The sequence below is a fragment of the Osmia lignaria genome, chromosome 11 (genome assembly GCF_051020975.1).
Source record: "Osmia lignaria lignaria isolate PbOS001 chromosome 11, iyOsmLign1, whole genome shotgun sequence".
Classification (NCBI taxonomy): Eukaryota; Metazoa; Arthropoda; class Insecta; order Hymenoptera; family Megachilidae; genus Osmia; species Osmia lignaria.
The window spans coordinates 7,907,484-7,921,318 of record NC_135042.1 but is presented as its reverse complement, the minus strand read 5'-3'; the positions used below and the strand labels follow the sequence as shown (position 1 = coordinate 7,921,318).

At 35.1% G+C, this 13,835-nt stretch overlaps 3 protein-coding genes across 6 annotated transcripts in view; 1 reads left to right on the top strand and 2 right to left on the bottom strand.

Annotated features, from left to right (window-relative positions):
• Positions 1-8,965, bottom strand: part of Cad99C (cadherin 99C) — a 113,875-nt gene extending 104,910 nt beyond the window's left edge. For both annotated transcript variants that reach the window (XM_034322970.2, XM_034322966.2), the window contains exon 1: positions 8,407-8,965. In XM_034322970.2, coding sequence (XP_034178861.2) covers positions 8,407-8,409 — 3 coding nt within the window. In that variant the 5' untranslated portion in view covers positions 8,410-8,965. The remainder of the gene's footprint in view (positions 1-8,406) is intronic.
• Positions 8,966-9,254: 289 nt separating this feature from the next.
• Positions 9,255-12,164, bottom strand: mRpL1 (mitochondrial ribosomal protein L1). 3 transcript variants are annotated; one of them, XM_034323078.2, is made up of 8 exons: positions 12,145-12,164; positions 10,638-10,821; positions 10,354-10,561; positions 10,086-10,268; positions 9,909-10,023; positions 9,713-9,831; positions 9,543-9,640; positions 9,255-9,450 (listed from the first exon to the last, which is right to left on the bottom strand). In XM_034323078.2, exons 1-8 carry the CDS (start codon positions 12,146-12,148, stop codon positions 9,327-9,329), a joined length of 1,035 nt encoding a protein of 344 aa, XP_034178969.1. In that variant the 5' UTR covers positions 12,149-12,164; the 3' UTR covers positions 9,255-9,326. The 3 variants fall into 3 exon arrangements, with proteins under 3 accessions (XP_034178969.1, XP_034178970.1, XP_034178971.1); XM_034323079.2 differs by lacking the exon at positions 12,145-12,164 and adding an exon at positions 11,016-11,228; XM_034323080.2 differs by lacking the exon at positions 12,145-12,164 and adding an exon at positions 10,875-10,998 and having other exon boundaries at positions 10,354-10,523.
• Sar1 (Secretion-associated Ras-related 1) lies at positions 11,557-13,690 on the top strand. The gene is made up of 6 exons (XM_034323082.2): positions 11,557-12,018; positions 12,280-12,376; positions 12,513-12,632; positions 12,784-12,849; positions 12,916-13,151; positions 13,217-13,690. Exons 2-6 carry the CDS (start codon positions 12,334-12,336, stop codon positions 13,331-13,333), a joined length of 582 nt encoding a protein of 193 aa, XP_034178973.1. The 5' UTR covers positions 11,557-12,018; positions 12,280-12,333; the 3' UTR covers positions 13,334-13,690.
• Positions 13,691-13,835: the final 145 nt, after the last annotated feature.

Below are 13,835 nucleotides of genomic sequence, written 5' to 3'. Positions count from 1 at the left end.
TTCGCACCTAAGGGGTCCATAAAAATTCAATTTATGCGTGTGCTACTGCCTGGTAAAATATCCTTTCTACTATTTTATAATTGTAGGGATGTTATGCGATGGGAAATAATGACTCGAGACGAAACTTAAAGTTGGTCTATGTTTAATTATTATCTGTACACTGCACTGTGTGATACGCTGGATACGCCAAATACACTGTCAATCAAATGCAAGATTTATTCTGACTACACATTCATCGCCTTATCTCCGAAAAGAAACACGCGCATTCCTCCTACCAAACTAAACATCCGCTCGATATCTTCCGCGTCCCAAATATTCAAACTGAATTCAAGTCATAGTAATATCTTGTCACAAACCTCCAGAGATTCAAAATTGAAAATAGATGATATCTTGTTTAAAATTAATCAGTTTCATTATTTATGAAAGGATTAAACACCGGTGTTCAATGAAAACTGTAACATCGAGAAGGTCGAGCAATTCGCGTGCCGTTTCGCGAGATCATCGATCTGCACGAGGTAATTTTCGTCTCCGTCCCCATCGTATTGACTTTCAAATCATCACCGTGGAACGAGCAGTCGGAGATGCACGAGCATCGCCATACCTGTTCGCGACAACCCGTCGCGATATTAGCCATCGGGAATTTATTACAACGACAAGTGGTTTTCCGCTGTTCAACACAGACCCGACCAACAGGGTGAAAAACAATCGATGCACGCGTCGCTTCGCGCCTACCAAGGGACGTTTATGGAGAGAATCCTGATGTCGCGTAAGGGAACAAGAACTGTCCTTGAGGAACAAGTTGACGAAGTAGTTGTCGGCTTTCGATCGTTCGATCTTAAAGCAGCTTACAAGGAAACATCGTTCAAGAAACGTGTGTGCACAATTTGAAAAATAGAAGAATATCAAAGGCTTCGAGATGCTATAGCAATCAAAAGAATATCCCTCGGATAAAAAGCACAGATTACAAAGAAAACCATTTTATAATAGGAAAGAAGGATTCTTTTCATTCTCTATGTGATAATTGCTTCTAAGATTATTTACAGTAAAAAAGAGGGTATGAAAGAACTGTAAACGCTTGCAGGTGTTCAAAATGTTGTAATCTAGCTATCTATTGAATATCATCACCCAAAAAGCCTCTACATAAAGTCATACTCAAAGGCAGAACCGAGTTAAGATTTCTGGGGCTATCCTTCAAGGACCCCCTTAATTGATAAACTTAGTTCAAAAATAAAAATTGATTCTAAATAAAATTAAAAAGGCTGAAATTAAGGACCAAATTCTAATTAAAATTAAAAAGATAACAGTAAACAAATTTCATTCAATATTTTTTAATAAATCTCCCTTTAATCCGGTGCTGCTCAAAGGTACTATATAATTAGTTCCTGGTCACACATTCAAAACCTGATCGTCTTTGAATAATCCCCAAATCATTTCTGTCGTAATCACTTTGGTCACGACTTGTTCGGTCAAAATAAGATCCAAAATGATTTCACGTAACAGTGATTCGTGTTCCGCAAAAGTGTCTGCCACGAACATTCAGTTAGTAATTCAGAGAGTACGTGTACAGTACATTGTATCAGAAGAATCGTAATAACACGTCATTTGGGAAGTTCTGCTTGTTAGATGGTATCTCTAGTTTATACCTGTTGCTACGAGTGCATACAAGCTGACCACCTGCGTCAGCCCGAACAGGTGGGTGCAGAGGTCAAACGTACGGTCGAAACTGGCGGCACACGTGGTACCGAGTTACGAGAAACTAGTCGTAAATCCAGGTGAACCGAGGTGCTTCGCCGTGGGCGCCGATATAACGGTGACGCTCGGGTCGCTCGTGGCCTCCTTTCCGTGCTCCCTTCTTTCTCGCACCTCTTTTCAGCCCGATACCTTCTTCTTTAACTTCGCCGTTTCGTGTATAACTGTACATTCGTTCGTATAACCCGCTTCTTTCCGCGCGTACGCAGGTAAGTACTCACGCGAGCATTCGTTTTGCCGCGTGAAAATCTCCGCTTCAAACGAGAAAAATATCCATGGTACACGAAATTGTTTCCGAAGGGGAAGGCTTTCAAAGGATTCTACGTAGGATATGTTTGTAACGGGAATACTTATAATTTGATCGAACGATGAGACCCTGATGGAACCTTCGTCGACTTAACGACTCGCAGGCTTCATCGCATCTTCGTTGTTTTATAATTTATTAGGAATCAGAAATTGATACACGCCGTTAGTTTGAATTACCCAGAGATTATGTGTTTTGGAATAATAAATTTGAAACTCGCTGTAGATAATAGCGCTATTAACTGATAAACGATCTTGTAGAAGTGTTAACTAGCGAATGTTGCTGTCATTAAATTGAAGAAAAATGTATTTGGTAATGTAGAGGTGATTTTAGTTTCTGAGTCATTCGAAAGATGAACTCAGTTTCTGTCACACTGAAACGTGATTACGTAAATGTTGCACAATGAAATTTAATTGTTTTGATATATGATGATAAAAATTGTAAAAAAATCTACTGTGAGGTAAGAATGTTGAAATTAACTTGTTTATTGTTAAGAAAAAGAATGGAAATAAAAATTTTAGTGAATCTATAATTGTAATAATTTTATCTTACAGTCTCATTATCACCTCATAATTACCTAATTATCATCAACAACAAACACAGGTACACCATGTTGCAATTTATTTTAAATAAAGAATTAAAAGAATTACACCTCTGTTCCTGAATGTACAATCTTAAACAATGTTTAATTTTTGCATCAACGCGTCAGGTGCAAGAGGGAATCCTGTCTCGACGTCTTCCCGCCGCTAATTAGCGTTGATGAGCGCGAAGCGTGATCTAAACGGAGCAAATTCCCGCGCTAAATCGCCTCAGGGTGAATCAAAGATAACGTTCTAATCTGAATCCAAAGAAGTCGCGAGTGATTTATTCAATTTTCCAGGCAACATCGATAATGAATACGGCGATACTCATTCACTCGGCATGGAATCGCGTGTCGAGGAATTTCTACCCAGCCGAGAGGTGTGTAATTACATTTCCTTGGAATAAAGGAATCGATCCCAGACCTGATTTCCAAGCTGTGAAGTGTTACACAACGATGAATCACGGGACCATCGAGCGATTCTGTCGATGTTGAAATTGTAATTGAATATGAATTAAGGGAAATACGTTATCGAGAAAATCGTGTAACAGTAGAAAATACTACAAAACATTCCAGAAACCGTGAAAGTTGGGAAAATTGTGGAATGAAATTTTTTTAATTAGATTTTTCTTCGAAAAAATACACTTATTTTTAGAAGAAAAATTAATTTCTATGCAAATATAGTTAATGCAAATGTCGCACATCTCTTTAATAATTTTTATGAAATCAGGAATCTTGTGAAATAGTGAATGGAAGACGAAGGTAAGCACGCGTGAACTTATGAACTGACCATATACGACAACGAATTAGCATAAGTATCATTTATATCTTTGTTTACATCCTGATTGCGGACGATTGTTAATGTCGAGTTTGTTAAGAAGCAGGAAGAACCCGTTTATCTGTACGGTGCATCTAAGGTATAGCGATCGCTGTCGTGGCTTTTCCAACAAGCGAAAACAACGTTGTCTCGGACGTGGGAAAAAGCCGTGTTCTTCCTACCGCGTTAATTCAATCTCTATGAGAATTCGCTCTTTTGTTCGAGACGTACGCGTTCCAGCAATTTACCCAATCTCCGGATATTCATCTTTCCGTCTGCTCAAAACCGTATGTTCAATTTGCGATATCTTACGATAGCAGCCCCCTTTATACCCTCCTTGATCCGGTACTGTCTTCGAAATTAGAAAAACATCACGATACTTTAATTAATTACATGCTAGTTAAAATATTCAACGAGATAAAAACTTGCTCTTGGATATGTATAATAAAAAAATGTTATTATTGGGTCGTGTTTGACCCATATACAAGTTGCATAGAATTATCACGCTATACAGTATTCAAGGATTAATTATGCGCACAATTAAAATGCGACTGAGAAATTTCGCAAAAGCTTAACGCATTATCATCTCGCGTTTCTCATGTTCATAAAGTACCAGTCGATTTATCGTCAACCTTACAATTACTTCGAAACAGATCGGTCAGATGAAAAACAACGAGGATTGTAACGTCTGCACGGGTTAATTTCGATTTATCTTCTCTTGATTTACGCGTGCAGTAAATTATTAAATCGCACGCGAAGAAACGGTTCGTGTTAACCTCTGACTATAACGAAACGTTTTCCTAAGATTTTCTATTGATACGTTCACTGCTGTAGGGATCACTAGTGAAAATTAAATAAAAAGTTTAATATATCGAACACGTGCTTAAAAAAAAAAGAGAAAGTAAAATAAGAAAAATTGAAGGTTCAAATTGAAATATTAAATAATCTATCATGTTAAGGATAGCAAAAATTAATTTTTAAACTAGAGACACGGATGACTGCTATGTTAATTAACATGCTAATTCCAGTTAGACACGGTATGTATGTTTAATCTTCTAACGGGTCTCTTTTCACGAGATCTTGTTTTATCAAAGCATAATTACATCTGAATATCTGCTGCTTTCACGTTATGTGTGTACCTAATTGCGAAACAGGTGCACACGACCCATGACATTTAATAATTCGACAAGCTTCGTGAATTTACATTTAGCGATTGTAGCTGTAGAATATTTAAGAAGAAGCTTTAATAGCATTCATTAACGTGAGTAAAGAATACTTAATGAGCATACCTACGTCGAAAAATCCACCTCTAGGCTCATAAGCAATTTTTGATTTTGGCCAAAGATAAATTACTTGCTTCCATATGGCTTGGAAACAAAGGATTAAATTATCATATTCTTACTTTTATGTCTACAAATGATATTATACACGTCCTGTCTCCATTTTTACACAAAACACTATAATCGTGCTTATACATATACACCTGTTCATTCATTAAAAGATTTAATTATCGAATGATGATGCTGGGTCAATTACCACTCAGATATTTCAATTTTTGCTAAAATTTAGGAAATGGAAACGCAAAAAGATCTATACCTAACAGGACCAAAAGTCTAAAAACAATTTAGATTCTCTAATTTTTCACCCACTTCAATTGCTATTCAAACACGATCGGACTTACATAATAATTGTTAGAACAAAATGCAAAAACACCGGTATAACCAGTACACATGGCTTTCGCTTTCCCCATAGATTAAATTGTTTCTTTTTTCGCAAAATTTTTGCGCAACACTTTTACATAGATTGCATGTTTGAACGCGAAACTTGTAATTTCAGAAAAATAGGTAAACCTTGCAGATAACAAGGCGCTAACTGCTGGAAGCTAACTTTTCCGTATATTGATATACAACGAATCATTAACTTAGACTATGTTGGCCAGCAAAAACAGCTTTCACAGTAGCATGACTCAAGATATCGGTCTTTAGTTACTCTATTATTAATGTGCAGTTACCACTTTACAGATTTCAGTTAAATGCACCATTTAATTCGAATAATAGGTGCATTTGTTACAGGCTTGATTGTGTAAAAACAGGAATAAAGAACAGATAGGAACAGTGATTGATTCGATGAAAAACAGGAACCTATATTTCATTTTCTTTGCGCAATTATGAAGAAGAATGTTGGAATGAAGAAAGTCGTAGTAAATCCTTCTACTAATTGAAAGATAAGTTATTCTATAAAAAGATATGTTCATCCTATGATGAATGTTTAAAATTTCCAAACAAATTACTTATTTTTAAGTTGAAAGCCCACCCTGAGTAAAAGAAAGAGTTAAAAATGAATTTTCTCCTCCTGTTAACTACACATTAAATTTACCGTTAATTAGTCTAAGCTAATCTGGAGTTCAAAATACCCCAATTTAAACAGAATTTCTTCAACCAGAAAATAAAAATGAAGCCAACTTCGATTCCCACAGTATTTCTCTTTGGCAATGGAAATGAAGTAGAGAAAGGTTTATCTAAGTCACCCTGTACACAAAAGAGAACGTCAATGGAGGTCTGTTGTGATCGTCACCCAGTATATGTCGCGCGGAGGAAGTTAGTAACAAGAAGAACCGGTCGACTAGTACAGTAACCGTTTCGTATCTGTCATTTTTCCCCAGACCGATACCTGCTCCTCGTTCGTGTTCCCTTTATCCTCTTTTCCGTCTACCTTTCACCAGTTCCACCGATTAAAGGTTCACCATTTTCTGTCGTGAAACAACAATGAGATCGTTGGTGCCCCGATCGATTTCGTGGATACACGCGAACGTTCTTCAATCTAAATGGAAGAAAGTCGAGTACACGTGAGACCACTTAGAACTCGGTTAACGCCAAAGAGTTCTGAAACCTGAAGCAAAGTGGATAGGCGGGTTTTCTATCGGCGACTCTCGATACGAGAAAAACTTGTCGCGATCGACGTTCACCCTTTGCGCTTTTCTACTTCAACTACCTCGAAGATCCACCTCGACGTTCCGTATCAACGTTCCTTTGCCAAAGGTGATTCGACGAATTCGAGGCGTTAAGAAGGGTCCAGAAACGCATCTGGACTCTCATAACTGTGCCAGGTAACGGTAACGAAAGTAAATCACACACAGTTTCATACAGGTTCTCCATAACGATGGTTCGTTCGATCGAACGACCGCATCAACGGGTTAGATTTCAAACCGCGGATCTGCGAGGGAAAAAATGGGAGAATATTCGCGAGAAAGCAGGCAACCGCAACCAGATAAATTGCAACAGCATTGATTGAGATATAATCGGTCGAAACGATCTCGTTACAATCTTTCCTGCTTTCTAATTAACGGTAACCCGGAAGGGAATACCTTTTCGTGGATCACGCTAACTCTCGCGGGATTTTCAGAGTAACATTAGCTACGTAAACAGAGTGAATTAGCACGGTAAGCTAATAATATAGTTTCAAAGCACGGAATATCGATAAGGAAAAAATGTATTATTTCACCCGAGGGTGAACGATGGAACAGCGGTTTAAGTGGCTTTCAGCGCAAAGACTAGATTTCCGATACTTCGCGAGTCACTCCGGAAATTGAATGAATCTCGAAATTCAAGAGTTCACGGTAGCTCTTAACAACGCTGATGGGAGAATGAAACACAAAGGGAACGGTCCTTTTGGGTGAATTGCATTAAATCCGATCTGCCCTCCATAATTTTCTATAATTAATTAGATCGCGATAACGTTTGAAGTCACGGAGAGAAAAACACCTGTACAAGTTTCTTTATGCACCTGATGACAGTATCGATTACTAACTTCTCGCGACTGGTAATTAAGTAGTTCAAATATTAATGTAAATAATGTTAATTTTGTTTTCTCTTTCTATCGAAAATTTGCACTTCTGGTATTTACATCATTCGTCATTTCGACTCTATAATTACAACTGTAACCGTGTATAAATACAGATAAGAAAAGGAACATCAGTGAAGTGAAAATACATGGTTCTGATGATGTGATTTGCATTCGCATCTGGAACCAAGTTTTGCGACAATTTGCACGCATGATTAACTGAACTCATCGAGATACGAGCGCATGAGAGAGTCTCTTTATAATATTAATAAAAACTGTTACTGAAACACGTAACGACACCGTTCGTATCTCGTTATAATCGCATTAAGGCTGATGCACTTAATCGAGGCGAGAGAAATTAGTAATGAGGTCGATTGCGTAAGAAGAGAATCGTGCATGTAATCCGACGTAAAGACTTCTGATACCAAAATTGGTACTAAAGTCGAATTGGTTATATTAAAAAATTAATTTAAAAAAAAAGGAAAGATAGGAGAGAAAATTCATTTTTCTATATTTTATACCTATATATGTATAAGCAAAACGCTGTAATCTTTCAGTTTCTATGTATGGTTAATTTGGCGTTAAAAAAGATGCACTATTTCTGCAGTTGTAATTAAAAGATGCACGCTGTATTTAGTTACAGTGACCACCACTTACAGCATGCTCAAAGCCGGATCGAGAAACGAACGATAAGAAACACGCAACGAAATCAAATGGCATAACGTGTGAATTTCGTTGAAACATTTTATTGGAATTTTGTACTTTAAATCGAAGCATTTTTTAATTCTCTATAAGAAGATATTGAGTTCTTGAGTGAACAATTAATTGATTCAAAAGATATGTTAGGGAAAGGTAAGTACTAATCAATTTTAGACCTTATAGACTCTTATAGAGAATAAGAAGATTAATCGTCTAAGAAATATGTAATTCCATTTAAAAAAGCGAAAGTGAACTTGAGATCTTTGAAGCGCCTCCTTCCGGAGACGATAGATGGATCACGTGACGCCATTTAATTTCGCCTAATGAGATTTTTCTCTACCTTATATTATTTTAGAATTATAGCTTAGCTTAGTTACACGGAACACCATGTATACTCCAAAGCAAAGTTGTACTTACCATGACTGCTATGAGCTAGTGTATATACGTCGATGTGTGTATGCCGGTATCACCTAATGCCGCCGAATGTTGTTGGCCGACTCGAGCATGTTTACAACGTAGCCGGTAATATCATTGAATCTTGAACGAATTCGTTGCGATTTAAAATCTTCGTGTCACACGATGTCAACAGTTCAACACAATTCACCATATGTAAACACACACACTCGTCTTTTATAAATACGCGTAAAATCCTGCGTACATCAGTATGCGCGGTCTTGTGCACTGTTATCGTGTCTGCACGTGAAAAACACGCCCGGATGTGCTTCTGACAATACAAAGTAAACGCGACGCACCGGGAACCAATGTTTACCGCGAATTTAAAATAGCGAACACTTTAACGAACATTGATCGAAATTACTCGTAAACAGTGTATGCTTCGCTGCATCTTACGTTTCCTCTGGTGACGTTTTTCGCGCGTTTTTTATAGAAACATTAAGAAATCGCGACGAAACGAACGGGAGAAGTCACGGATTTTCAACCTGGCGGACACCGACTGAGCTCTCGACCGGCAGGTAGGTGAACCATTGCCCTCCCACCATTCTACCGCTACAGCCGCTCACCGTTCTCCATTCTCTTTCCCTTTGCTTCAATTGGCTCCGTCTCCTTCTTTCATTTTCCGCGCTCTTAGAATCGGTAGCTTTTAGATTACGCAATTAATTTATTTTACTATTGTATTTCATTTATTTCGGAATAATTTTAATATTTTACTCTTACTAAAAATATTTTTTCTTGAAAAAAATAAAAAGAATTTTTATCGAATAATCGATGTACTCTTGTTAATATCGGTTGAATTAAAAGGACGGGTGAACGATAAAAATGTAACAAAAGAATTTAATTTTATATCGTAATTATGTAACATTTTATTTATTATTCAATATTTAATGTGACTCTAAAATTACATTATCGTCTGGTTCTTCTACCGGTTCTTCAGTTTTCTTTGGAAGGTATCCACTAATGTCGATTTTAAAATATTCGGTTGATGGTAAGCTCGAAACTTGAACTCTATAAAATATATATTTTTAACGCTTTAAAAATACATCTTTTAGTTTGGTATTTAACTATATTAAATAAAAAATTTAATATGTTGCAAGTACCTTGCTATAAAAGACTCTTGATATTTAGATCCTACAGAGTAAACATTAGTAATAATAGCAGCAAGGTTTTCATCAAGATGTGTTGTATCCATGTTAAGCTGCCAAGTAACCACAAAAATTGATTAGAAGTGTGTTATATGATGTTTCGAAATATTGTATTATAAATTTACCTTGCCAAAGGGCACATTAATTTGACCATAATCTTTGTGATCTACATCTGGTATTGCCGAATACCTGGTGGCATTCTTAAACTTCATAACTAGTTTATGCATGTCATTGCCTAAGTTACCTAAATATTTCAATTAACATCTGAATTAAATGTTCATAAAAGACAGAACTATATTGTCAACTAACATACCTACATACCTACTTTCGTATTTGGAAACTTTCTTTTTAATAAACCCCTAACTAACAGTAACTCAGTCAAAATATCTACATGAGCTACTATATAGTCATACTCCTGAAACTCGAATCTGCCAGCCTATAATCAGTGATACTATATTTCTATGTTTAATGATCACTTTCATATCGTATTTTGCTTACTTGAATTTGCTTTATTATTTCAGCACCACCAACAATTGCAGCTCCAGCTTTCTCAGCAAGTTCCTGCTGTTCAATATCCTTAGATAAAGCTAAAATTTTGAACCCACTATCGCCAGATTTAAATGGATGCGGTGTTTCAACTACATTTGAGAATTTATCAATATATTTATTTCTCTTCGCGAACTATTGTAAATAATAAAGTAAAACAATTTTATTAAACAAGCAAACAATGTTAATTTATATTACCATTAATATAAATTCGTATTACCTTCATATTTAATTCAATAAATGCATTTACATCTGCATTAGGTTCATTAAACATAGTTGGATGATGCGTTTCACGATGAAATTCTATAGCCTCTTTTAAAGAATATATTGGTTGTGGATGAAACTTCATTACGTACACATCATCAGTTGTTGATTTTTTCTGACTATCATCTATTAAAGATAATGGAGAAACTTTTGCTTTTACTTTCCTATTATTAAATTATTTAAATGATTATTCATCCATTATATAACAATTTTTCAAAATAAATAACCAAAAGTACTTACTGTTTTTTAAGTTGCTCAGGTGGAACATATCCTATTTTCTCAATTGCCTTTTTAATTTTTTTCTGTTTAGCTTTTTCTCTTGTACCTTTCCTCGCAGCATAATCTCGTGTTTGTACAAATATACGGGAATATACATTGTTTCCAATATTATGATTGTTCGCCACTCGAAGACTATTCAACCATCCTATACATGTCATATTACAATTATAAAAATAAATAATAAATGGATATCGTTACCTTTTAGATTAAGAACACAATACTATATGCGAATACATTTTTGTTAAACGTTTGATGTAACATGCCCTCATTAATACAACTATACCACTTGGAAGGAATCAATTGTTAATGAAATAAAAGAATAAAATTAAAAATACTTACCCGCTAACATTTTTACTATTTTGTATTAAGTTAAATGCACGCTAGAGATATTAAATTTTTGAATATCAACTAATGATTAAAATTCTGAAATACATGTGCTTAAAAAGTAATGAATTTCAATTATCATACATGTTTTTACTTTCTGTTTTTAATAACATTAATGTAAAAGAATTGTTTTATATCTTTAATGATAATATCAATGACTACAGAAACAAAGAAGACATGATTTTGTTCTCGAGGTGTCTAGATTTGAGGGGTTTCAGATAGCCCCAAATGATGACATCGGGGATGTCAGGGACCACGGACCTCGAAGCACCAATGATACTCTTTGCATACCGACATTATGGCATCAGGGATATCAGGGATCCCGCAGCTAAAATGTGCGACCCATAGACTTTCTATAGAAAAATTGAAACCTCTATAACTTTTGATTCCGACTACTTAGCGCACAAATGCAACTGTAATAAAATACTGATCGTTGTTGGTATAGCAGGATGTGATACGGAAATGGTAAGCCTCCAGACAGTGGGACAGAAATTTATATGGTCTGATAGTTCTATCTTTCACCTCGTCTGTGCTATAACGTTTTAGTAATTATTATAAATTCAGAATAGAAGAAAGTAAAAGAATCAAGCCTGTGGTATCAATATAGATGCAAAACAAGAGCTGTGAGAATAGAATAAAATTAGAAATAATTGACCTCAAGATCAGCACTTATGAAACAGTACTATTCAAGCAACATGGCAAACGGAAGTAGACGTCATCAGTGCCAACTGCCAGCCAACTAGGCTTACTGAAGCTGTAGTTTCTATAGGAGGAAAAGTACTTTTTCTCCGTTTCCTGCGTCTTCATATATTTTTTGCGGTAGGGTACGTTAGTTCAGTAACGAAGAAACCTTTTATGCAATTGTACCATGCGAATGTTTTTTTGACCCGCTTACAATTTTATATTTTGGTGACAGTAAACGAAACAATATAAAGGTGTTATTAGTAGGTGTGATCTGGTAAGTCTGTTATATTTTAATTGTAATCGTCCACTAATCATATGCTACGTTCCATTCTCATACTTATTATAATAAGCACTGCTGATTTGATGTTTAGTTTTATATAAATCTGATAATGTTTCTTACTCATGGTTTTTCTATAACACATCTTATTGCAATTTATATATACACTAAACTTAATTAAGAATGTACCAAATTTAAAAACCATATCATACACTACAATTACTTGCACCTGATAATTTTGTCAACTCATTGTTGCAGAGTCATTCAGTAGTTAGTATACAGTGGATATAAGTTCCATTTATATCTACAAATATGTTCATTTGGGACTGGTTTGCAGGTGTCCTGAATTATCTTGGTAAGTACAATTTTGATAAATTTTAAGGTATGTTATTGATTAGAGGAAGTTAAATTTTATAAAACTATTTTGGTATATTGGCAGCAGTTTCAAATCATTAGTTTGCACAACATGGAATCTTCATTTTTAATTTCAGGACTGTGGAAAAAGAGTGGTAAACTCTTGTTTCTTGGTTTAGATAATGCTGGCAAAACCACTTTACTTCACATGCTCAAAGATGATCGATTAGCTCAACATGTGCCTACATTGCATCCAAGTAATTAATATTAAAATACTTCATATATATGTTTATTTAAAATTAAATTAAAATATATTAATACAATTTTCAGATATTTCTTTTTAGGGATAGTTGATTAATTATATTAGAGTTATTTTATAATAGTATTGCATGTATTTTTATGCTTTAGCATCAGAAGAACTTTCAATTGGAAACATGAGGTTCACAACATTTGATCTTGGAGGGCATCCTCAAGGTATGAAATATCTCAAAGATATCAATCATAGGTAAACCATACATTTATTGAAATTATATATTACAGCACGAAGAGTTTGGAAGGACTATTTTCCAGCAGTGGATGCAATAGTATTTCTTGTTGATGCAAGTGATAGGTCAAGATTACCAGAATCAAAAGCTGAGTTTGATGCATTGTTAACTGATGAACAACTTAGTGCATGTCCAGTTTTAGTGCTAGGTAACAAAATTGATAAACCAGGTGCAGCATCAGAAGATGAGCTCAGAAATTACTTTAATCTTTATGGTCAAACAACAGGAAAGGTATATTGAATAGATCATTGTATTCCATTTTAAATACAGAAATAATATGAAATAATAAATTTCAGGGCAAAATTTCACGCAGTGAACTGTCGGGTCGTCCATTGGAATTATTTATGTGCTCAGTGTTGAAAAGACAGGGATATGGTGAAGGCTTCCGTTGGCTTGCTCAGTATATTGACTGAATGTATGAAGTAATTTCAATACTCAGATTTTGGCAGTTTATTATGTTTCCCTTTCCTCTGTTTCATACTGAATGTCAGTACAGAGGTGTATTATCCTTTAAGTGAATTGTGCAGTAGGGAAGGAATATTGAGATATGAACTGCAGTAACAGGTTCAAAACAGTGCAGATATGTAAAGAAGATAACATCTCAAAAACATAATATGACAAGTACGATAGCGACTAATTTGTTTCATTTTAATATGGGGAGCCTACATGGTCTATATGAATTTTTTAAATTCCATACATGTTTGGTGAATTTCTATAATTTCGCAAATCACATTATGGAAGTATCTGACATGCTAAAAAATGATATAAACGTTTTGATAAATAAAATAATAAACTATTTAAAAATTTCAAGTGTTTTTCATAGTTATTTTGTATAACAAATTTTTCTGTTGCGCAGGAAATATTTTACATGTACATGCTTTAACATCAACATTTGTTTTATATATCTTTCAGGAA